The 25,375-nt window shown below is 55.5% G+C and overlaps 1 protein-coding gene across 8 annotated transcripts in view; it reads right to left on the bottom strand.

Annotated features, from left to right (window-relative positions):
- PALD1 (phosphatase domain containing paladin 1) overlaps positions 1 to 25,375 on the bottom strand; it is a 113,692-nt gene that overhangs the window by 47,101 nt on the left and 41,216 nt on the right. For 7 of the 8 annotated variants that reach the window (XR_004626144.1, XM_034662630.1, XM_034662629.1 and 4 more), the window contains 15 exons: positions 24,465 to 24,644; positions 22,925 to 23,089; positions 21,911 to 22,071; positions 21,606 to 21,681; positions 20,704 to 20,855; positions 20,255 to 20,354; positions 19,955 to 20,059; positions 17,535 to 17,630; positions 16,968 to 17,096; positions 16,369 to 16,485; positions 16,126 to 16,281; positions 15,626 to 15,808; positions 14,413 to 14,553; positions 14,141 to 14,212; positions 12,001 to 12,141 (listed from right to left, as the gene is read on the bottom strand). Coding sequence is in view for 7 of the 8 variants with exons in the window: in XM_034662630.1 (XP_034518521.1) it covers positions 12,001 to 12,141; positions 14,141 to 14,212; positions 14,413 to 14,553; positions 15,626 to 15,808; positions 16,126 to 16,281; positions 16,369 to 16,485; positions 16,968 to 17,096; positions 17,535 to 17,630; positions 19,955 to 20,059; positions 20,255 to 20,354; positions 20,704 to 20,855; positions 21,606 to 21,681; positions 21,911 to 22,071; positions 22,925 to 23,089; positions 24,465 to 24,644 (1,974 nt within the window). In the remaining variant the exon portion in view is untranslated. Of the gene's footprint in view, positions 1 to 3; positions 10,264 to 12,000; positions 12,142 to 14,140; positions 14,213 to 14,412; positions 14,554 to 15,625; positions 15,809 to 16,125; positions 16,282 to 16,368; positions 16,486 to 16,967; positions 17,097 to 17,534; positions 17,631 to 19,954; positions 20,060 to 20,254; positions 20,355 to 20,703; positions 20,856 to 21,605; positions 21,682 to 21,910; positions 22,072 to 22,924; positions 23,090 to 24,464; positions 24,645 to 25,375 lie in introns of those variants that run through there. The other variant, XM_034662634.1, reaches the window with a different exon arrangement.

Below are 25,375 nucleotides of genomic sequence, written 5' to 3'. Positions count from 1 at the left end.
GAGGACGATGGCACGGGCTGGGGGTCGGTGCGGGGTCTGTCCTCCCCACGCACGGACACACCACACCATGGACACAGAGACACACGCACAGCACTGGGGCTGGGACAGGAGCCAGGGATTCGAGAAGGCATGGCCACGGCTCAGGTTACAGGGGAGACCAACGGACGGCAAGGCCAAGCCATCTGGGCTCTGACTGCAGGCGCAGCACGGCCTCCCCTCGGCCGCCGTGGCCGGGGCTCTGCGGCCTCCAGAGGCTCACAGGCAGGTAAGAGCCCCTCTTCTTGGGAGGGGGACCCCCATCTTGGCCTCTGACCCCGACTGGTCCTTAACGGACTTCCTTGCCCATTTCTCAAACGGCTCAGGATCAGGGGCAGAAGGGGGTGAATGCAGCCCTCCGGCTCCAGCCCAGGCCCCACCCTCCCCAAGGCTGGAAGAGCTCCTAGAAAGGCCGCCAGAGCTGGGGCACAACAAACGACACAGCGGCTGAGGGAAGAAAGAGATGTGCTGGCTCGGGGGGCATTGGTGTTTTTAACAAGCCATCCTGAGCGCCTTCTAGAATGGTACAAGGTGACGTGCCGGGGAGAGAAGGGATCGTACGTGACCAGAGACAGGCTTCCCAGAGACTGTGGGATGTGGCTGGGCCTCCAGGCCAGCGGGGCTCGGCGTGGAGAGAGCAAGCAGCCCGTGGGGCGGCACAGAGACTGAGGACGGTGCCCAGCAGGTGGGGACCCGGGCTGGCAGCCAACTGTGGAAGCCCACTCCCTCCTCTAGCCCAGCCTGCCACCCTGGCACGTGCACTCCGGGGCCCCAGCCCAGACCCCTCAGAGCAGAGCCTGCGAGGCACAGGCCCACGTGTCAGGGGCCTGAGACGCTCCCCGGGGACTCTGCAGCCAGGGTGAAGGCTTTATTCAGGGTGGACAGGCTGAGGGATTCCTTCCGAGCCCCACTGGCAAGGTAGGGTAGAATTAGCTCTAAATTTGGACCGCAAGTTAAGGTGACACCTGACACCCTCCAGAAGATTCCGTGGGCACATCCTGTGCGATCATAGTCTGTGATTTGAGACAATGACCCATCTTTCTATCAAGGCCCCAGTTTCCTTAAAATCACCCTATGTGGGCACTGTCTGGGGAGGAGGCTAGGCCAGTCTCCTCCTGTTGATAAAAATAGTGGAGCTGTTTTTAAATGGCCTGGCAGGCCAGGCTGTCATTAGCTGCGGTGGAGCTGGACAAGGCTTCCTCATCCATTGGGACTGAGCCTTAAAATAGAAGGGGCCTAGGAACGGTGGCCAGGGTGCTGGGCATTTCGGCTCTCTGAGGCCTACGGTCAGCCGGTGTCCATGTGGGCCCAACATTGCCAGCAATGGCTCTCTGGAAGCTTTGCCCTTTCCTGCGCCACGTGGAGGAGACCCACTGAGTCAGGGCTGATGCACCTCCCCAGGTGTGTCTGGGGTCTCCCATCTGCACCTGCCAGGCTGAGCGTGTCACACCCAGAGCTGAGTATTAGATCCTAAAACGTCTCCGAGATGGGCACCCATTTTGCAGATGGGGCTGGACAAGGCTGAGTAACTGCCCAATGTCAGAGTTCCCAGCTGGGACACATATTCCAAACACCAAACTCTGACCGCCTTGGGCCCTTTCGCCATCATCAAGCTCAAACACCCCCTGCTTCACCCCTGCCTCTATACCTTAACCCCCTGCCTTCCTCCTGCCTGGAAAGGCCCTGCTTCACTCATCCCTCCAGCTCCTCTGCTCCCCAAGGAATGATCAGTGTGGAAAACAAGCCTGGGGGTGGGCACCAGATTATAACGAGGTTTACATCTTCCCTGTTCCCCACCACCCTGAATGTCGATGTCACTGGGCATCTAGCAGGTACCCAGCCAGTGGATGAGCACTGACTCCCCAGACCAGCTCAGCCGGTCTCATGCCTCCAACGCCATCAGGAATCTAGAGTCCGGACAGGACACCGGGGACCCCACGTGCACGCCTCCACCCCCGGGAATCCAGACTCCATGCTGAATGGAGCTCCAAGCATGCTGCCATGCTTGAGGACTCCAGGTAGGTATCGCTCCAGCTTCTCAAACTCACGAAGCAGGGCCCAGGCGAATCTCCTGAACAACCCCAAAGCCCAGTGGTCCCCATGTGCGCCCCTCTTAATGTCCATCCTTCCTGCTGCTCAGGCCAAAACCTGGCGTCCCTCCCTAACTTCGCCCCTTCTCAGCCCCACATCCAAGCAGTCAGGGCATCTCGCCCACGACTCCAAACACTCCCAGCTGCTGCTCGCCTCTTACCCCCTCAGGCCACCTCAGTGACAGCGCCTGACTGGCCTCCCCAGCCCCCCTCACCCCACTCCTGCAGCCTATTCCCAACAGAGCCCCAGAGTGAGCCTGCCAGAACCTTAAGTTGGCTCCTCTGCTCAACCCACTGTACAGACCCTCACTGGCACTCAGAGTAGAAGCTGACATCTGTGTAATCATCCCAGCAATCCCGGAGCAGGCCCCATCCCCCTGCCCCCTGCCCCTGTAACCTCTGACCTCCTCTCCTGCCCCTCAAACATACCAGCAAGCCCTCACCTCAGGGCCTTTGCACTTGCCGTATCCCTCGGTCTGGATGTCAGCATGGCTCCCCCACTCACCCCCTCAGGTCTGTATTCAAACGCCACCTGTTCATCAAGCCCCTTCCTGACCCAGAACCCATGTAAACCTGCAACCCCGGACCCCACAGACAGATCACGACCTGACACGTGACTTTCACTTGCGTCTTGTTCCTTGTGTGTCTCCCTCCCTGGAGTAGCGAGTTCCACAAGGGCAGGAAGTTCCCTGTGCTGTTCATAAGGCATCTTCAGAACCAGCCCAGTGCCTGGCCCCCAGGAGGCGTACAAGAAACATCTGCCGAATCGGAGACTTACGGATACTTCCACCTCCCATTTTTATTAAACCCTGCCTCACGGACTGCCTGGGGTTACCTACATCAACCCTTCTGCTTTCCAGAAGGGGAGACCGAGGTCGAAGAGGAGAACTGACCTGCCGGGGTCACATGGAGAGCTGCACGCAGCCCAGGCCATGGGCAAACAGAGCCCAAGGAGAGAAACAAGAAGAGCCAGGGAGGCCAGGCTCAGGGCCCGAGTCAATCCAAGCCAGACAACACCCCCGTTATTGGAGTCTGCCTGCTGCCCTTTCCCTGACCCACTCAATAGGAATGAGCATGGATGGCCTGGGGTCTCTGCCATCCAGCTGGGCAGGCAGCTGACAGCCCTCAAAGATGGCTGGTCTCTAAGGGCGAGGTCCTAGAGCGCCGACCCCACCATCCTTCTCAAAGTTCAGTGCCACCCACCCCTCGTCAGACATTGGCCCCAAGCACTCAGTGCCAGCCACTTCCAGGGGCTTTCTATGAGTCCATGCAAACTCTGGCCTCAGGCCTGAACTCAGGCCTGTCCTCAAGCACAAGGAAGCTTTCTGTCCCTAGTCCCCAGAAGAGAGAAAATGCCCCTTGGCCCATAGACAAGTAGCCGGTTTTCCAAAGAAAATGCCCCTTGGCCCATAGACAAGTTAGCCAGTTTTCCAAAGAAAACATTTTTTTTTTAAGATTGTATTTATTTAAGAGAGAGAGAAAGCACAAGCAGGGGGAGAAGCAGGCTCCCCACTGAGCAGAGAGCCTGACACGGGCCCGATCCCAGGACCCCGGGATCATGACCTGAGCCGACGGCAGACACTTAACTGTCTGAGCCACTCAGGCGCCCCCAAAGAACACGTTTTATTCAGTACTTTCAAAGCAGGAAAGGACTAAACTTGGCACCACAGGCTTCTCTGTGTGCCGTTCATTCCAGAAACATCATTTACCGCTAGGCCTGGCTCTGGGATTCGGTGCCAAGACATGGTCCTCAGGAGCCCACTGCCTTGCACATAAGCTAGCAAGTTGGCCAGGTTTCCCAGCCCCCTGCCCACCACACCCTACACACCCCAATCCCACTTCAGCTTGTACCCAGGCTGTGCTCACCGCCACCCTTCCAGGCAGGTGGAGAAGCAACCGTGACCCAGGTGACAGATGGGAAAGGAGAGGCCCAGGCAGGCCAAAGCAATTCACCCAGGGTTGTGCGGGAAGTTCCTAGCAGAGCCCCGCTTGAACTCCGGGGTTTCCAGCTCAGACCCTGGGCATTTTTGGGAGGCTGGAGAAGAGCACCCTCTCCTGGCAGACCAACAATGTGGACAAAAAACAAAAAGGTATAAGGAAGGGTAGCAGTTAGTTTGCCTATTTAATCAAATGATGACTTATTCAACCTTCCACCCATTCGTCTGCTCACTAGACAGATGTCTGTGGAGCCCTACTTGTGCAAGGCAAGGTCTGGGAGTCAGCGTTTCAGAGATGAGCTCTGGCCCAGCCGTGGAGACATGAGCAGCAGAATCCCCCCCCGTGACAACCACAAGCTAACAGGGTCAGCAGCGAGCACAAGGGCAGGCTCTCCTTGATGGGGCGTGTACAGGCTGAGATCGAGACCTCTCTGGAACCACTGAAAGTTCCAAGCCTGATGGTGCATGCACACTTAGGACAAGCCCGGCTCACGGAGGTGCTCAGGGCATGTTTGCTGCAGGGTAAAGCAGGAAGTCCCCCTGGAGGGCGGAGACTGCTCCGGCTCAGCCACACAGTGGGAAGGAGGAGAAAGCAAGAGAGCCCACAGCTGCTGAGAACACGTGCCCTACACATACACACATATGCACGCATGTGCGTGTGTGCAACACACGCACACACACAGGCATGCACAGGACACACATGCATGTGCGTAAACACATATACATGCACACGACACACACGTGCACACATGCATGCACATGACACACACACCACACACATGCACGCAGCACACGTGCACGCACATGCACGTACACAACACACACACTGTGCGAGCAGCCGCTCACCCACCCACCGGCTCTATCTTGGGCTGGGTGTGAAAGAGCCTCGGGAAGCAGCCCTCTCCTTCCATCATATTTTATGTGACGCTCGCAGCATTCCAGGGCTGCTCTAATTGCACAGCCGGGGCCCTGGAGACACATTACCTACTGGAATGAGGTCTCCAGGGAACGACTGTGGCCAAGCCAGAGTCATGGAGAGATGGAGAAGGACCCCACCTGGGGCTCAGAGCTGGAGCTGTCTCACTCTGTATTTTTCTGAAGATAATACCCTTAGTCTTTGGGGGCACCGAGCTGAACCTCTGACCTTTTGGCAACTCTGCATCAACCCAGGGGGGCCTGTGCGGTAGGGCCTGGTGGCTTCCTCACCTGCCCCTTCCTTTTTCCACCACAACAAAAGTGCCCCCTGGGTCATGGCCATCGGGGAGGAAAGGAACACAGGCCGAGGAGTTGGGAGATAGGTTCTGGTCCTGCCTCTAGCTGATCACGGTGTCATTAGGCCTCAGTGTCTTCCTCAATACAATGGCCTCGTAAAACCTACCATCCCCTCCTTACCAGCTGCTCTGAGGACCAACGGAGACAAAAAGAGTAAGGTCTTAGAAAACACAAAAAGCACTGCTCAGAGTTAGAGATTTATAGATGAAATCTCAGTTCGAGACCAAAGGACATTTTATTTCTCTCTGTGTGGCTACTTTTATCTCCGTTTTTCTTCAAACTCTTTCTGAAGGGACAGTCGGGTAGACACATAAGACTGTTTTAAACACAGAACACTAAGAATTAACGTCACCGGCCAAGGCTAAGGAAAAGGCCCCTGGCATTTATGATTCTAGCAGGACTTCCTCCAGGAGCCCTGACCTTGGTTTCTGTCACAGATATTTTTCCCTTTGCAGACCCAGCAGGAAACAACTAATTCACCAGATGGTGTCCCCACCGTGGGCTGGTGGCCATCCCGGATTCTCCTCAGCCTGGGGCCCAGCCTTCTCTTCAGCCTGGGGCCCAGCCTTGTCACCTCTATCGCAACCTCACAGAGTGGCTTAGTTCAAAGAGCTTTCTCTTTCCTTTTGCCTTTTGCGGTGGTTTTTGAAATGCCCTGAGCATTCTGGCCCCCTCACATACGTAGGGTTGATCAGGCCCCCACTCGGTCTCACTGACGCTCTAGAGAGTGGAGGACGCAGTGCTGGGCTGCAACCTGCAGAGGCCAGGGAGCCTGGGACAGGCCCAGGCAGAGAGGGGGGCCAAGGCAGTCGTACCACGGAAGGCCTGTCTCTGTGGAGAATGTGCGTGTGGCTTTGGTCCCATCTCCCCCGTGCCTGTGGCCCGAGTCTGCAACGTGCTCTTGTCCTCTGGCCTTCTCAGGCTGGGAACACAAGCCACGGATCATGGCTTCTAGCTCTGATGTTCGCCCCCAGCAGCAGGGCTTGAGGTGGGGGGGAGGTGAGCCTGCCTCCTCCAACTCGGGCAGCAGGGCGGCCTGGCGGAGAGGCCCGATCTGGGGGTCTGGGACTGAGGTCTCGCTCTCCTCCTGCCATCCACCAGTGGTGGGTTCTTGGGCAAGCCCAGGGCCTCCCTTGCTCAAATGTAAACACGGATGTGATGGTACAGCCGGCCCTTCCTCAAGCACAGACACAGAGTAAGGGCTGAGCCAGACCGTGGACGAGAAAATGTACAGCCAGCCTCATGGGAGCACCTCCCACGCTGTTTCCGAGTTGGGACGTGTGGGGGCTGGGTCCCCTGGCCTCCAGCACTGGCCTCTAGCAACTCCCAGCCTCCCCTCAGGAGCCCCTCTGTCTTCCTTCTCCCAGGCCACCCTGGCCACCCGCCCCTCATCACAGACTCCAGGTTCACCCGAGTCTGGAGCAACCCGAGGGCTCACCAAACCCTACATCCTTCCCCTCGGCTTTAGAGAAGCACCTCCTTTGCACACGAGCAAGCCAAGTGAAAAACCAAGCTCTGGCCCTGCCTTCCTGCCTCCACCACACCTCGGCGGGACGTATCTTTCTGGAATGACTGCAGTTCATTAATGGAGAGGGAAGGAGAGAGCCAGCCTCTCAGCATTTTGCAAAACCTCAGTGAAATAAAGAATCCAGGGGACAAGCACCAGCAGCTGCCAGGTCACAAAAGAGACCACGGGGCTTTCTGTAGCCCCGTGGCAGCCCACAGCATCCCCCGTGACCATGCCGGCCAAATACCAAGCCGGATCTGATCACACCGCCGGCTCTGCCCATGGACAGGAAGCGAGGAGCTATGACGCAGTTCACTTAAAGCCAGGCGTGCAACTAGCCAGGTCCGGACGGCAGATGCCAAGTAAGCAGCCCGGGGGGACACTTCAGGGGTGACGCTTACCTCTGGGGTGACGCTTCAGGGGAAGAGGAGGGGGAAGCTCTAGACTCCACGGGCCACATCAGCCACATGGGATCTGTGGCTCTTCTTGGGATCCTGATCCAACCACAAAAAGGCTTAGTGAAACCTAAAATCTCCCACGGAAAATCTAAACAAGGACCAGGTGCTGGGCGGTATGAAACACCTTTTCGAGGCTGGGGGCCGGGAGTGAGAATCTTTGCCTCTCAGCCCCGCTCTGACACCAACGCACGTGGGACCCCAGACAACCCGCTCTCTAGCTCATCTGTCAACAGAGGGGACGATGCTCTGTCAGTCCCTTAGCACTAAAATCTGACGGTCTCCGTGGGGATTCTGAAGCTACAGGGACGTCACAGGACACTCTGGTCCTACAGTGATCCTCAGAGCTCTCCCATTAGTTGAACACCTGTCGTGTGTCAGCCCTGTACTTCCTTCCGGTCCCTGGTGTCCTTCCCACACACAGCCCTGCCAGGAAGCAGTATTGGTCCGGCCTGGCAGGTGGGGACACAGGCAGTCAGAGAGGATGAAGACTGCTGTTGGAACCCAGGCTCCTCCAACTCCTACATTCACATTCCTTCTGCCAGTCAGCCCAGAACAATGCAGCCATTCCAGAGTCTATACACATGCATGCATGGAGCAGGCCGGAGGCCCCTTCTAATCCCAAGGCGGCTGGGGCAGCTCAGGCCATCCTGACATCAGGCAGGACACACGCTCCGGGTCTAGCCAGGCCAGGTCAAGTACAGGGTGACCTTGGAGGAAAGACATTCTGCCTTTCTGGCTAAACGACATAGCAACCTGGTCATTAAAAGCTGTGATTCCCAAATCTGGGTCCATAATCGGTTTCACGGTCCATAGGAACTTAGAAACATAAATCTATTCAAGAACTCTTCTCTACTCCGAGATCACGTCTATTCTACTTTCCTGGTACTAAAATAGCCTTTCTTTTATGAAATGCCAACCACGTAGACAGTAGTTTTTTTAATTTTTGCTTCTTTCTTTCCTTCCTTCCCTCCTTTCTCTCAAATGGGCACATTTAGCAAGGTTCTATAATGGAAACCCTAGAAAGGCCTTTCTTAAACTGGCTTGTGAAATCCCAGCTGCTGGGCCTGAGGTTGCTTTTAGCTCTTTCTTTGTTCTCTACCAGTAGTTTCAGGACCTCTAAGATTAGTATCCTTCTAAGAAAAGATACCAGACAGCCCCTTTCCTCTTTCTCTCCCTCCCCACTATCTGTCCACATCCAGGCACCCAGGAAAGTCCACACAGGAGGACACGGTGAGGAGGCGGCCATATGCAAGCAGGACGAGAGTGCTCACTGGAAACAAACCGGTCAGAACCTTCATCTTGGACTTTCCAGCCTCCACAATATGAGAAAATAAATTTCTGTTGTTTAAGCCATGTGGTTGTGGTATTTTGCTGTGGCAGCCTCAGCTGACTAATGCTCATATGATGGCCTCTCCCTTCTCGAGGTTTCGGTCTCATCTGCAAAAGTGAGACAGTCACATTCTGTGAGGCCAGCAGGACCCTAATGGCAAACCGAACAAAGACATAAGAGACCAAGATCTCTTATGAGTCCAATGCAAAAATCCTCAACAAACCAAATCTACCAACGTAAAAAGACACACACTATGACCGCATAGGATTTATCCCAGAATGCAAGGTTGGTTTAACACCTAAAGTTCAATTAAAATGACATATCACGTCAATACAATAAAGGGCAAAAACCACGATAATCATCTCAACAGACATGGAAAAAGCATTTAACAACATTCAACATCTCCTCCTGAAAAAAAAAAAAACAACACTCAATAAACTAAGAATGGAAGGGAACTTTCTCAAGCTGACAAAGAGTATCTACAAAAAAGCCACACTTAACATCAGATTTAATGTGAAAGGCTGAGAGCTTTCCCCCTAAGATCAGGAACAAGACAAGGATGTCTGCACTAGCCACTTTTACTTAACATTCCACTGGAGGATCTAGCCAGGGCAATGAAGCAAGAAGATTAAACAAAAGGCATCCAAATTAGAAAGGAAGAAGCAAAACTATCTCTATTTGCATACAACATGATCTTGTAAACAAAAAATTCTAAGAAATTCACTAAAGAAAGTATTAAAACTAATCAATTAGTTTAGCAAGGTTGCAAGATAGAAGATCAATATACAAATATCAACTGTATCACTATATAGTAACAGTGAACAAACTAAAAAATGAAACTGAGAAATTAACTCCATTTATAATACCATAAAGACAATAAGCTACTTACAAATAAATTCAATATAAAAAGCATAGAACTCACACTCTGAAAACTATAAAATACCTTGTAAAAAATCAAAGAAGTCCTACATAAATGGAAAGACATCTTATGTTCACGCATCAAAAGATGGCAACACTCCCCAAATTGATCTGCGTCAAAATCCTTATCAAAATCTCAGTTGGCTTTTTTTTTCTCTCAGAAATTAGCAAGCTAATCCTAAAATTCATTTGGAAATACGAGGGACTCAGAATAGCCAAAATAAGTTCTGAAAAAGAAGCCATACTTGGAGAATTCATTTCCTAATTTCAAAATCCACTACAATACTATGGTAATTAAGACAGTATAGTACTGGCATAGAATAGACAGATCAATGGAACAGGATTGAAAGCTCAGAAATAAGCCCTTATATTTACAGTCAATGGATTTTCTTAGAGGCGCCTAAACAATTCAATGGGGAAAGAACTGTCTTTTCAACACATGTGCTGGGACAACTGGGTATCTACATGCAAGAGAATGAAGTTGGATCTCTACCTCACACCATATATGAAAATTAACTCAAGATGAATCAAAGACTAAACATAAGGAGTCACAACTGTAAAATCTTAGAAGAAATCTACTTACCTCTTAGAGGTAAATTCTCATGACCTTAGATGAGGCATGACACCAAAAACAGAATGTGATGTATCCATACAATAGAATGTTAGTCACGAAAAGGAATGAAGTTAATGATCTGTGCTGGAACACGGATGAAACCTGAAAACATCATGCTGAGTGAAAGAAGCCAGTCACAAGGACCACATATTGTATGATTCCATTCCTATGAAATGTCCAGAACAGGCAAATCCATAGAGGCAGAAAGTAGATTCACGGTTGCCTGTGGTTGGGGGAGAGCGAAACGGGGTGATGAAAATGTTCTATGTCTGGCTGTGGTGATAGCTACACATCTCTGTGAATGTACTAAAAACCGCTGAATTACACACTTTAAATAACTGGGTTGTATGGCATGTGAGTTCTATCTCCATAAAGCGGTTATTAAGACAACAGCAAGAGGTGAGACTCGACTGTGGCAGATCCCCCACTGTGGCCCCCCACCAGGAGCATCAGCATCAGCTAAGAGCTTTCCAGACCTATGGAATCAGAAACTCAGAACGGGGGCGCCTGGGTGGCACAGCGGTTAAGCGTCTGCCTTCGGCTCAGGGCGTGATCCCAGCGTTATGGGATCGAGCCCCACATCAGGCTCCTCTGCTATGAGCCTGCTTCTTCCTCTCCCACTCCCTGCTTGTGTTCCCTCTCTTGCTAGCTGTCTCTATCTCTGTCAAATAAAATCTTTAAAAAAAAAAGAAAAAGAAAAAAAAAGAAACTCAGAACGGAGCCCAGCAATGGCCCCTGCAGGCGATCTTGAAACTCACCGCAGCTGAGGGCTCCTGCTTAGACCAGGTGGTTCTCAACCTTGACTATGCATTACAATCACCTAGGGAACTTTAAAAAAAAAACCCACACGCTGGCCCCCAAGCAGACCTACTAAATGAGACTCTCTATGGATGGAAGTCAGGCATGGGAATGTTTTAAAGCTCCCGTGTGAAACTAGTGTGCTGCGGGTGTGAAAAGGACTGGATTAGAGAGTGAAGCCTTCTGCTCTTCAGCCTCTAGGAGAGTTTGGCCCAGGCCCAGCTCACTAAGGCCACCTGGTGGCCATACTGGGGAATGACTCTATATCCTGCTTCTGCTCCACTTCCACCACCAGGAAACCCTGGATGGGGTTCAGGGATCCCTATCCTCCCACTGATGAGGTCAGCAGCATCCTGGCCTCTGGAATGGGGATGGGTGAACTTGGTTACCAGAAGGTAATGTCAAGTCATCTGACTGGGCCAGGAGAGCTGTGTATGACAGAGTCCCGTAGACTAATGGAAAGGCACATTTTTTTCTAAATAGGCTGAAATTCTGGATTTTTACATAAAATTTGTACTTTATGGAAACCTTTTCATTATTATCATTTCATGAGTTAACCAAACACAATTTTTAACTGAGGAGGTCAATCTGGGGGCCAGTCCCAGCCCCCAGGCAGCACAGACATACACAGGTCCTGAGTGGGCAGTCGTGCAGCATCAGTCATTAAAAGAGTGAACGGCTGCCCTGCTGGTCGCCTGCCAACCCCCTGGAGTGGCCCCATCTACCAACCTGACTCCTGCCCGGGACCCTCAGCAGTCCCCACGACCCAGAGCCTGAAGAGTTAACACCTGGCACCACAGGGGTCTAGGACAGGGTGTTGGTTCTGACTGGCCACACCCCTGACTGGTCCTGGGGCTGCCACAGCTGTCAAATACTCTGAACGTCAGCGGCGGATACACCTCACCAAACACTCCCAAATCAAGCCAGGGGAGCCGGGACTGGGTGTGTTTCCATCTCACAGGTCACTTCCAGGTGAAAAAGTAACAGAACCACACCTCACTGTGCATGGGGGAGGGACACCTGAGTCGGGGCAAGGCTCACCTGGCGGTAGGTACAGATGATGATCTCCCGCAGGTGGTAGTGCATGGGCGTCATGGTCTCACTGACGGTGTCCAGGGCCGCATCCACCTCCTTCTTCACGCGGTGCCCGTCAGGCAGCAGCTGCACCACCTTCATCACCACCTGGGGCCAGGGGGGCAGAGAGAAAACAAAGTGGGGTTGGTGGGGCCTCCAGCCCCAGCAACAGGCTCACCCCACACAAAGGGCCACCTTGTCAAGGCCCATCTCAACAAGTGGTGCTGGAAAAATTGGATAGTCACGTGCAAATTTAACTCAAAATGGATCAAAGACCTAAACATGTGCTAAAACCATGAAACTCATAGAAGAAAACAGGCAAACATCATGATGTTGCCCATAGCAATGACTTCTCGGACAGGACATCAGAAGCACAGGCACAAAAGAAAGGACACCATCAACAGCGTAAAAAGGCAACCAGTGGAATGAAAGGAAGTATTTGCAAATCACATTTCTAATAAGGGATTGAGATCCAGAATATATTTAAAAATTCCCATCACTCAACAACAAAACAAACCAAATCAAAAATGGGCAACAACCTTGAACAGGCCTATCCTCATAGAAGACATGCAGGTAGCCAACGAGCCCATGGCTCAGCCTCACTTGTCATCGGGGAAATGCAACTCAAAACCACAATGAGATACCACCTCACATCCACCAGGATGGCGACCACCAGAACAGAAAACAACAAGGGTTGGCAAAAACGTGGAGAAACTTAACCTCCGGTGCTTTGCTGGTGGATACGTAAAATGGTGCCACTGCCACAGACAACAACATGACCGTTGTTTAAAAATTAAGCAGGTTGCCATATGATCTGGCAATTCCACTTCTGAAAGTGGCAAGCAGATATCCGAACAGGTATTTGTACTCCCGTGTTCATAGCAGCATGATTCATAATCACCAAAAGGTGACAATGACCCATGTGTCCACCAACAGATGAGCGGATAAACAAATTGTGGTCCATACATACAATAGGGTATTAGCCTGAAAAAGGAGTGAAAGCTAATAGACCCTCAACATGGATGAATCTTGAGTACATTTTGCTAAATGAAATAGACCAGACAAAAAAGGACAAAGACTGGATGATTCTACTTGATGACATATAAGGAAGAGTCAAATCCATAGAGATAGAAAGTAGAACAGTAGTCACCAGCAGCTGGGGAGGGAGGAATGGGGAGTTCCTGTTTTATGGGTATGGTCGGTGTACAACCAAGAGAAAGTTCTGGAGATGGATGGTGGTAATGGTTGCACAACAAAGTGAATGTACTCAGTGCCACAGAACTGTACACTTAAACATGGCTCAAATGGTAAATTATACGGTATGTACGTTTTACCACAGTGAAAAAAATAAAAATCTAAGAATCAAAGAATCAGTGAGGAGAAGGAAGAGAGGAGTTTCAAGAGAGGGAACAGCATAGGCAAAGGCCAAGAAGCTGAGGGAGTCTGGCAAGTTTGAGGGAGCACGTAAAGGACAGGGTGACAGGACAGCAGGGACAGCAGGGACAGTAGGGGAGGGGAATGTGATGAGGCCAGCCAACGAGGCAGGAGCTGACCACAGCACCAACACCAGAGAGCTGCATGCCAGCTCTGAGCGCCACATTCCCCCCTCTGTAAGATAGGGACCCCACTGCCTACTTGCAAGGTGTCAGGGGTGATGACATGTGGCAGGTACACAATACAGGGGTGACTAAATCGGAAATGTGAGTGGCCGTCCACCCAGTGCCCTGGACTGAAATAGGGGTGGGGTGGGACAGGCCACGGCCCAGCAGCAAGGTCACCAGCCACAGCTGGGGCCCAGACGCCTGTGAGGCAGGTGTTCAGCGTCACCCAGACAAGATGTGGCCAGGGGCCTCCCCCAGGGCACAGAGCAGAGGCAGGGCCAAGCAGAGGGGGGTCAGTCTAGCCCCCTCTTCTCCAAGAGCCATCTGTCAGGGCCCAGAGCCAAGCTGACCGTGCTTTGGCTTGCTAATCTGTGAAATGGGAGCAGGCGAGCACTGAGATGCTGACGTAATTAGTAAGAGCTCTGAAGATCCCCCAGACCTGCCAGCAAGACTCACCCTCTCCCCTCACCCAGGTGTCCCCGGGGGGCCCCTTGGGGTGTACTCACCTCAAACTCGCCCTTGGTGAACTTGGCATCAGGCACACTCACGAGCTCCTCCTCGCCCACCTCGGGGAAGCCCTGAGAGAGGACAGCTGCTGGGACAGGGAGCACGTCCATCTAGGTGGCACCCTCCCCCACGTGAGGAACCCAGGACTGGCGGGAGAGGCTCCGGGACCACGCCATGCACCATCCCTGTCCCCCACATGCTCCTGCCACAGCCAGGGTCCCAGGGGCCAAGCACCACCCTGCCCTGTCTATGCAGGACAGGCCATACACACCTGGATGTGCCAGAAGGCGAGCACAGCCACCACCATTGCGGTCGTGGTCCGGCCCTGGCCACTGAGGCAGCTGAACACGAAGCCGGTGCCCGGGTCCTTGGCGAGGGCAGCCCGCAGAGCCTCGAGCAGTCGGTCAAAATCCTGGGTGGGGGGACCGGGGTCTGAGTCAAACAGCGGGCACTCCAGGCTGAAGACTCCCGACGCGGCCCACCCCTCCAAGTGGCAACCCCAAAGCAGCTGTCCTGGGACAGGCGGGCCGGGCCCTATGTCAGCCCCACAACCTGCGTGCTCACAGTTCAGCTCCCTGCGGTACACACAAGACTGCCACCGCCCCCTGCCCCAGGCCCCGGGCCAGGCACGAGAGCGCACGTGCACACGCACGCACACGCACACCCTCCACCAGGCAGGACACGATGCATGTGCATGCCACTCCCACATGCTGTGTCCTCCAGGGCTGCGCAGGGACCCCCCTCTCCCTCGCTTGCCTGAGGGGGACCCAACCCAGGTCCCAGCCTGAGGGCCGGGGTCAGACCTCAGCCGGTCACTGCCGCATGGGTCCACCAGGGGGCGACAAACAATGGGAAACCAGAACCACGGAGGCAGGAGCTACAAGCCCCCATCCCTGCCTCTTCCAGGCTGCACATCAGAGGTCCCCCCACATCCCCCCCAGAACCACACCCCGCACAGACACATCACCCAACAACTGATGTATCAACGCCCTGCACGCAATTATGCTGGGCACACGCACCACAGACCTATCCACAGACCTTAAGACACACCAACTACATAGCCTCCTGCAAAGACACGATCCTACAGAGACCACACGTACAACACACAAACAACCTGGGTCACACACAAGCTTGCCACAACCCCCATACACATACCACACCACACAGTCCCCGGACACGCCTGCCCCATCCCCCTGGTACAGACAAGATGCACATCCCAGACTGCATAGCAACACACCCACCACACACGTACACACTGCAAACACCATGGGTACGCTCCCCCCACGCACACCTACAACACATAATAAACACACAGGTGCGTACACACACTGCAGACACGACGCTCAGAAGGGAGCGAAGAACCACATGGAACGAGCTCCCAGTCCCTCCGGGGAGCTGCACACAGCCGAGGCCCAGGCCAGAGGGGGCGGCGGGAGAGGACCTCCTCTGGCTCCCCAGAGGCCCAGCCCGCACAGCGCCCTCACCTGTTCGCAGGGGGCGCAGAAGTCGGGCAGCGGGATGCGGTGGTAAGTGAGGCCAGGGTAGGCCCCACAGTGCTGGGTGAAGACCTCCTTCATGGTGAGGCATGTCTGGAACCTGCGGGTCGGTGGCCCCCCCGTGCCTGGGAGAGGCAGACTCAGGTGGGCCTTCAGCTGGGACTCCAGGTTCTAGAGGAGGGGGACAAAGGGCTCAGGCCACTGAGGCAGCCTCCAGGCCAGCCCCCGCAAGGCCAGAGCCTGCCATGGCCAGGACCAGTCCTGGCGTTCATGTTCACCCCTGCCCCTTCCTGAGCCTCAGGAGCCCAGAGCTAGGGAGATGGCCAAAGAGAGATGTGACTCAGCCACTCCCTGAGTCTGCTGCTCTCGGAGCCTCGGTTTCTCCATCTTACAAGAGGAGCCTGCACGGGACCTTCCGAAGACCCTCCCAGCCCAATTTCCCAGAAGGCCCCCAAGGTAGGGGCGTGCGGAAGGCAGGAGGACCTCACCTCAAGCTGGTCGGAGGCCATGGGCGGCCCAGGCCACCGCAGGCTGTGGGTGTGTCCATCACACTCCAGCACAGCCTCCTCCCTCAGATTGACCCACACGACCTGCCGTAGCTTCCTCTTGGCATCAGTCAGGTAGGCCAGGATACTCCCCAGGGCCTGGGGGGAGACAGGAGGGCCATCAGTGAAAGGGCTCAACCGCCCCCCTCAACCCACGAGTAGACCTCGGGCCCCTGGGGTGGTCACCTTGGCGCTGGGCTGGGCTGTGCCGTAGATGGGCATGCGGGGCACCCGCCGGAAGTTGGCCACGTCCATCTCTCTGATGGTGCTGAGCGCATCTGGGGAGATGAGGTCATCCGCCCCCTGTGGGGAGAGCAGCCAGCCTGGGACCCACAGCAGCTGACAGATTCGGAGCCTGGCCCAAGGTGAGGGAGGGGAGGGCAGGGCCCAGCCCTTTACAGTTTCCGAAGCACTTTCGCATACTTGGCACTTCGTGACCGCCCCGGCCAGCGTGCCCACTCTCCAGATGAGGACTGAGGCTCAACAATGAGAGCTTGGGGGCAAAGACATCAGAACAAGGCCTCCTGCCTCCTCGCCCGGAGCAGGTGAGTTTGAGAATGAGGAGAGGGAATGACAGCAGTGGCCAAACCTGCAAACGCTTCTTGGGGCCCAAGATCAACCCCCCATCACTCCCAGAAAGAGTCTGCCGCCCCAAAGGCCATCGTCCCTTTGTCTTCTGGGAAGGAGGGCAATGTTTAACCCAAGCCCTCAGGAATCAAGGGCTCACCAGCCCCGGGGGCAGCCCACACCCATTCCCACTTCCCCAGACAGCCAGCCACACTCACCAGAGAGCCCTTAGCGATGAGGTCCCCGGGGGCCACAGGCCCCGCTGAGCTCAGTGTCACAGGCAGGCGGTACAGCTCGGGATGGGCACAGAGCCAGCGGCTGAAACTGAGGGCAAAGGCCAGCGGGTACTGCAGCCCGAGGCAGAGAGAGATGGGAGTTCAGGGGCACGAGGCCATCCCAAACTCTCCCAGCTGGCCCTGCGGTGGGGGAGCCCCAGGAGACATCCATCTTGGTCCAGGACAGGGAGAAGGGGGTGAGGCGAGAAGACCAGGAGGTCCAAAGCAAGATCCTTCCAGGCCCTGATGACCCGGCTAAGGACAGGCCCTGGGGCCCAGAGGAGAGAGAGGTGGGCCCTCCCTTTGCCTGACCTGCTCTAGGACCACCAACTCTATCAGAGTCTTCCCATGACCCAACACCCACCTTCCTCTGGAACCAACACATACATCCCCACTCTCCTCCCTGGCTCCACAGGGGTCTTCGGTAACCCCATGCCAGTCAGCGTGGGGGACAGGGCAGGAGGGAGCCCGGGAGGAGGGCTCGTGGGTCCACTCAACCCCCAGCCCCACCTGCTCGTAGAGATAGTAGTTAAACAGGACCAGGTAGAAGTATCGCTCCAGGCTCTGCAGCGCCCTCTGCCGGACACCGTGCTGGCTGCAGCTTCCCTAAGAGGGGGGTGGGTGGTAAAGACAGGGTTCCGGGGCCACCTGGTGGTCCCCATCCCCGGAAAAGGGCAGGATTTAAGCCTCAGAAATCCCTGGAACACAATCTACCCCTCCCTTTATAACACAGTTCTGCCAGGCTGGAAATTCTTCCCAGCATCTAACATTATCCCATGGGCTGCGATTAATCTGTGGCCCAGGGGAAGCTGCTGGTGACTACCCCAGCGCCCCTGCTATCAGCACAGGGAACGCCTCGCCCACCGGGGCTGTGCCCAAAGACAGGCTGGGGCCTCCCCCGCCCCCACATTGCAATAGCCATGCACATACAGGGCCGTGCATCATCGTGTTGAGGAAGCAAGTATATAAACACCCTTCTCTAAGCCAGAGGCCTTCCCTTAAGAACTGTGACCCACCCCACAAGAGAACAAAAAGACCCTCCTAACAGTGCTCCAAGGGGGCCATGATTTTTATCCTTACTTTACAGAGGTTCTGAGAAATGAGCTGACTTGCTCAATCAGGCCACTGATGGCAAGGAGAGCCAGATCCCCAAAAAATGTCCTAACCCCAGCCCAGCATGCTCTGGGGGTAAGGAGCTGTCAGAAAGAACCCCAAGTTCCCTCTCTCCACCTTCGGATCTCAGGATTCGCCTGCTGGGTCAGTGTCACCTTCTGGAGGGCAAATGAGATTCATAGCGGCCCGAGAGAAATGTCATGCCCTTTGATTACATTAAACTCCATCTTTTGCAATCTAGGCCAGAGATCAGTAACTTCTGTTTCTATAAAAGGCCAGGCAGAATACTGTAGGGGGGACACCTGGGTGGCTCAGTTGGTTAAGCATCTGCCTTCGGCTCAGGTCATGATCTCAGGGTCCTGGGATCAAGTCCTGCATCAGGCTCCCTGCTCAGCGGGGAGCCTGCTTCTCCCTCTGCCTGCTGCTCCCCCTGCTTGTGCTGTCTCTCTCTAACAAATAAATAAAATATTTTTTTTTAAAAAAAAGAATATTCTAGGGTCTCTGCTTTACCTGCCCAACTCGGCCACTGCAGCATGAAAGAGCCCCAGACGGTGCTGAACTGAATGGGCAAGCCCACGTTCCAATAAAACTTATTCACGAAAACAAGGTGGAGGTTTGGATTTGGCCCATGGGTCACAGTTGGCCAACCTCTAATCTAGACTAAGGGAGAAAATCCTAAATACACAACAGCTTCATTTTCATGAAGTTATCCTGATGCAAAAGGATTTACAGTGACGAGGAATTGGAAGCAACTCGACTGTCCAACCAGAGGGGCCTGGTTAGTAAACCATGACAGGTGACATCCCAGGGACACCTGCTCTGTGCCAGGCTCCCTTCTAAGGCCTTCATGGCTCTTCTCTCAGCTGATCCTCACAACAACTCTGGGGGTGGCTATTACTCGTGGCTCCATTTACAAGTGGGGAAATTGAGGCACAGAGCAGTGAAGCAGGTGGCCCACGTCCACGCACCTGTAGGTGGCAGAGCCAGGACCGGCCCCCAGTGGTCAGGCCAGATGGGGTCTTAACCTAGCAGGCCGACGATGACTAAAGTCACACAGCCGGCAAGAACCATGATGACAAAAGCAGGGATGGCACGGGGCGGGGGGTGGGGGGCTGAGGAGAAGGGCTATCAGCAGGCCACAAACAGGCCCTTGGGCACCTGACACAAAAGAACGTCACAAACAAAGCACAGGGGAGGAAGCCTGCCCCAAATGCTCCCGGCAGCCGTGCTGGCACGATGGGTGACTTTCTGCCTGCTCCAATTTCTCAATTTTCCGTACTATATGCTATTGCTTCCAAAAGATATTTTTTTAAAGTGTCAAAGAAGAAAAAGCCTCTGCAGGCCTTAGATTCCTTCCACCCACTGTGCGCAAACACCGTCAAGACAAGGCCTCTCCCCAGAGCAGAGGGATGGGGCTGCTGAGAGAGCCCAGAGCCCATCACTCTTCCAGAAGCAGCAGGCTGGACCAGACCCTGGCCTACCCAACGAAACAGCAAGGGACTGATTCGCAGAGCGGGGAGCCAGGAGCAGTCTGGGAAGTCTCTGGATCCAGAGGCCCCCGGCACCCCCGCCAGCAGCCCCTTCCTCCATCCTGTTTATTCTGCAGCGAGGGGACCTGGCCAGAGAAAGTAAACTTCCTCTCTTCCTTGTCCGTCCTTCCTGTGGGCCCAGCTCCTCCATCTCTCCTTCCTCTGAACGTCTCTCTTCTCTGGGAGAAGCAGCCACCAGGAACAGTCGGTCGGAAAGAAGCCAGTCAACAGGCCTAACAAAATGAGGTCGCAGGACTCGGGCAAAAGCAGACCGTGTCCAGGCCTCACCTGGGCTGGGGTCTCTGGCCGGGGGCCTTCCAGCGTCCTCTGGTGTTCCAAGACGACCTCCTTCAGGTCATGCAGCTCGGCACAGGTGGTGATGGCTCTGTCCACCTGGGGCCCGAGACCAGGGCCGGGAAGAGGGGAGGGCAGCAGGGAGGGAGCAGGGCCGGGGAGAGACAGCGGAGACAGAAGAGAAAGGGAAAGAAGGGTTTGTCAAGAAGGGTGCAGTGCAGGAGAGGAAGAGACCCCACCAACAGAGGAGTGCATGCCCCTCCACTGCCCCATGCCCCCAGCCCCCTGGCTCACCTCGTCCACCATCTTTCTCCCCTGAGGCACCATGTGAAGAAAGCTCTGGATCAGCTGGAGCTGCTCCAGGGGCAGTGGCTTGGTCTGCAGGGGGACAGCACTGACAAGGAAGGGGTCAGTAGCATAGGCAGTACCCCCAAAGCCCTCTATCACTGCCCCCCTGTTGACATGTCCATTCTCATGGCCACTGAGGGACACTAACTACAAGCTCCAAGTCTTCCTTCCCATTCAGGTTGGGGGAAGCAAGGGATATTCTCCCCAGTGGGGAAACTGAGGCCCAGAAAGGTCAAGCGACTTTTTCACATTATTCAGCAAGTCTGTGGCAACCCAGGAAATAAACCCCACATGCCCAAACTCCAGCTCTGGCCCTGGGCTCCTGACGCGTCCCCAGCATTCTGGCAGCCCTGCCCCCTTCTGTCCTCAACCCTGCGGCGCCTTGGGACACTCACTCCGGCCTCGAGGCAGCCCCGCTCTGGTGAAACAGGACGAGGGTACCCAGGGTCATTCCCAGGTTGGTCCTGCCCATGCCTGTCTGGCAGCTGAAGAGGAGAGCAGGGGGAGGCCCGTGGGCATCTCGGAGCAGCAGCAGACCGGGGGTTTCCTGGGAAAGACCATGACCATCAGCAACAGTGTGACATGGAAACCCCTCCGCCAGGACCAAGTCAGGGGAGGGGGGTCATGACATCGGCCCATCCGCGCCCCGCAGTCTGGCGAGGGGGGCCTAGACAGGTGGCTAAGCCGCTTTTACCAAACTTCAAAGCCCAGTCGGCTTCACCTGCCCCGAGGAGCAAGGCCCTGCCTCCTTCCCAGGCCCTGGGGGAGCTCGACCAGCTGGTCCTGGGGGTGAGACTGCTTGGAGGGGACAGGCCTGTATTTGACAAACCCGTGAGATGCACATTAAATAAGGTGGCCCCCCGCAAATTAAATAAGGGAAAGAAACACCACCAGTCCTCAGGAAACACCAGCTCAAGAGGCTACGGATGAGAACGTTTTAGCCCCAGTACCTAGATGTCTAGAGAGGTCAGGTGATTCGTCCAAGATCACACAGCAAGTCAGCAGCTGAGCCTGCCCAGAGGCCAGGCCTTCAGACCGTCAGTGCTGGGCTGTCATTAGAGAACGTGCAAACACCCCCCCCCACAGAGATACACACACACACGTGCGCACACGCACGCACGCACGCACACACACGCATTCTACCTCCTACACAACACAGAAGGAAACCTTCCTCTGAGGAAAGCCAGGAGCCACGCTCGCCCTGAACATCACTGTGGAGACAGGGCCTAGACCCCGACCCACTCTCCAGGGTCCTGTCCCTCCTCTGCTCCCACCACCCCCTCCTGCCCTGACTTACCCGGAGGACATTCACGAAGGCATCAAACTGGGCTTCCAGGGGGGCCCCTTGCTCTGGCAGGGGCAGGCGGTGGTACCTGCCAGGTGAGGGGGAGAGACCCATCAGGCAGGCCACACAGCCCGGGCACCCCCCCAACCCCTGCATCCCTGTGGGACAGATGGGTGTGGGGAACTCAGCCCAACCTGCAGACAGTGAAACTGAGGCCACGGCTGGGGAGCAGGGCCAGAGAGCACCCCTGCCCAGCACACTGGCGTCCACACGGCCCGAGTCACCTGCTGACCCCAGGCAGGACGGTCGCTCAGTACCTGTAGGTGGGCTGCAGGAAGAGGGGCCGCTTGTACACCTCCTCGGTCACGTGCACATCGTCCTCGCCCCGGACGGCCACGGCGTGGGGCTCCCCCAGCAGGTGGTCGATGTTGTGGTACACGTGGTACGTGTTCTCACTCAGCTGGGCAAAGTCGTGGATCTGCGTGGAGGAGTAGGGGCCAGAGGGCCATGACTGGTCTGCAGGCCCCTGCTGGCCTTCGTGGCTGAGCTCTAGAGCCAGGAGACCATCCAGAGGCCGCGGACAGGCTGCTCGGCCCCCGGGGAACCACCTGGCCAGAGGTGCACTGTGCCCTAGGAGTCCTGATGGGATGGAGGCGGCCAGTGGTCCGAGGGCGGCCGCCTATGCACAAGATGACACGGCCCACGCTGGGGCCAGGGAGGAAGTGGCCTTTTCTGTGGGCAGCAGGAATCAGCTAAGCCCCCAGCCTCAAGGACAGGGGAAGCTCCATCAGCTGGGCGCTAGAGGAGACAAGGCCCCAAAGGAGATGCGAGAAAGCCAGGTTCCTGCCCGTGGGAGCCTCTGGGAGCATCATGACCACACACTCCATGCACACGACATCGGTGTGTCAGCAGCCTCAGAAACCTTGACAGGTCCCCAGGTTGTGAAGGAGAAGAGCAGAGACACCTCAGAGACAGAGGCCCATCAAGAGAAGGGACCCGCCCGGGCCTCACAGCTCACAGAGGGCTGACCTCCGTGTTGGGGTTCCTAGTCTAACGCTCCTTTCACTCCACCCCGGCCCTGCTAAATAGGGTACAGAGTGTGGAGGAGGCGTGGGTGAGAAAGGGGCAGAAGCAAACAGAGCCGGGCATAGGAAGTCCTTCCTCTGGCTTCCCGTGAGCTGGCCTTGCAGCCAGCTACTCGCCCAAGCAGGGCAGAGGAGCGGGTGAGGATGGGCCGGTGAGAGCAAAGTTGGCCTGGGGGCTACGGTCCCAGCTCAGCTGCCCATGGCCTGCCACGGAGGGGGGCATCCACCCACGCCAGTGACCCTCACCTCTTTCCGGATGGCCAGCTCTAAGCTCTCTGCCTGGATCCCAGGTCCCAGGCCCTGGAGGTTCTCGTGAAGATTCTGCTTATCTCGCGGTGTGTAGGGCACAAAGTCTTCCTCAGCGCGCAGAAACAGCACGGGCTCCTCCCGCACACAGAAGATGATGCACTCCTGCCAGGGGCCAGCGGGGGAAACAGCCGTCCCCACTGTCCAGTGCAGAGAGCCGCCCTCCCGCCTCACCCTGTGCCTTTGCGCACACTGCTCCCCCTCCTTGAACGCCTGCCCCCCCCACCCTGTCCCTGCGACATGAATCCTACCCAAGAAGCAAAGCTCCATCCAAATGTCACCTGCTCCTGACTCCCCCTCTTCTTGGGGCCAACAGCCCCTTGTCTGAAGCTCACGGTGTTAATTCCTGCTTCACCCTAACATGATCAGTGAATATATCTCCCTTTGTGCACTACAGTTTCCTTACAGGGAGAACCGTGTCCTGATCGTTTTTACATCCCCATCCTTCCGAGCACAAAATGCCGGATAAATCAAGTGCTTGATAAACACCGGGGGAAGAGATGAATGCCTGCCACCACCATGCCATCCTTCATTCACCGAGCACCTTACACGGAAAGAGAGACACGTGGGCAGACCCTTCCCCGTCGAACTTGCCGTTGGGGTGGGAAACTGGATCCGCCCAGAGCTAACACCCCACCCCACTCTGGTTCACTCCAGACTCTCCAGCTAAACCCCAGGTCGAACCAGACCGGCTGCCCACACTGAGTCTGCAACCACAGACCACCCTGAGCCCCTGTCCTGCAGACCCTCAAAACCCCACCTCGGCATCGGGCAGGAAAGAGGAGTCATTAGAAGCAGGCATTTAGAGTCCAGATGCCTAGTTTGGGTCTGGGGACACTACTCCTCAGCTGTGTCACTCCTCCTCTCTGGGCCTCGGTCTCCTCCTCTGTGTAGGAGGAGTAACTGCCCCGGGGCGCCTGGGGGGCGCAGTCGTTAGGCGTCTGCCTTCAGCTCAGGGCGTAATCCCAGGGTCCTGGGATCAAGCCCATCAGGCTCCTCCACTATGAGCCTGCTTCTTCCTCTCCCACTCCCCCTGCTTGTGTTCCCTCTCTGGCTGGCTATCTCTCTGTCAAATAAATAAATAAAATCTTAAAAAAAAAAAAAGGAGTAAGTGCCCTGCCTTCATAGGGCTGACACAAGGATCTGTGTCCACTGTGGTCATCATGCTGTGTTTCTCTTGTTATGACCTGGACCCTCTTGTCAACTTGTCACCCTTCTCACTTCTCCAAGGTTTTCAAAGTGGGGTGTTTAAGGGGCTACTGACCTCAGGGCCCCCATGTCCACACATGACAGGGCAAAAAATATTGACCCAGAACTTCCCAACCATCCCGACCACAATGATCATCATGGCATTCAAGGCCTGGCAGAGCCTGGTCTGCATCCCCAGGTACTGTCCCCACATCATGCAGCCAGGCCCCTCCCAGGAGCCCCTTTGCCAGATTTGGGGGGAGAGACCTTGCCCGGAAGCAGCCCTGCTTACCCTGTGTCCATCCTTCTGGAGTTTCTGGAGGACCCGCCTGAATCCAGAGAGGCTGGGCTGTCCCATGCCAAACACGGGGAGCCCACCTCGCACCTGCCGGAAGTTGGGGGCCCCGCAGCTCCGCACAGTGCCCAGTACATCCATCTTCTCCGCAACGTCCCGCACCAGGAAGTAGCGTCCCTGGCAGGGGAAGAGCCACGGGGAGTTACTCAGATGGCTCGGGGACATCTTCTATAAGTGGAGCTCTGTCCCAGGCCCCCAAGGATGGGGAGCAGAGACATGGGGCAGAGACATGGTCTTCAAGTTGTCCACAGACTTTGGGAAAAAAAACAAACAAAATGTGTGACTATCTGTGGTCCCAAGAAGAGTGTCATTTAGCATGGGAAAAGGAAAAACAACACCTCCTGATGGGGAATCAGAGGAGGCTTCATGTAGGAGGTGGCATCAGAGGCAGGCCTTGAGGAAAGAAAGCAGGGAGAGGCACTTCAGGGGCAGGAAAGTGAGGCTGGCTCTAGGGTGGGGCCCGAAGCTCTCCAGGAAGAAGGCAAATGTCTCCCTTGGCCAGAGGAAGGGCTTGGAGCAGGGGCCCAAGCAGGCAGTCCCAGCCAGGGCCCCAGGAGTCAGCTAGAGGAAAACTGCACTAGCCCCTTCCTGAGGTCCTGAAGCTTGGAGGACAAGCAGGGCTCTCCCCTCCCCAGCTGGGGGTGATGGACGCAATGACAGAGTAAAAGGGTGAGAGCAAGAGGCGCCAGGAGAATTCATTCCTGGGCACAAGGGAGCTCAGACATCATCTGGCCATGCCCTTCCAACAGGACCCACACATTGCCTGACAGATTAGAAATGGAACCAGTTCTTCCAGACACCAGAAAATCCCAGACACTCTTTCAATAAACACAGTTTAATCACGATTA

This window comes from Ailuropoda melanoleuca, chromosome 6, assembly GCF_002007445.2.
Source record: "Ailuropoda melanoleuca isolate Jingjing chromosome 6, ASM200744v2, whole genome shotgun sequence".
Classification (NCBI taxonomy): domain Eukaryota; kingdom Metazoa; phylum Chordata; class Mammalia; order Carnivora; family Ursidae; genus Ailuropoda; species Ailuropoda melanoleuca.
This window is presented reverse-complemented; position numbering and strand designations above follow the sequence as displayed.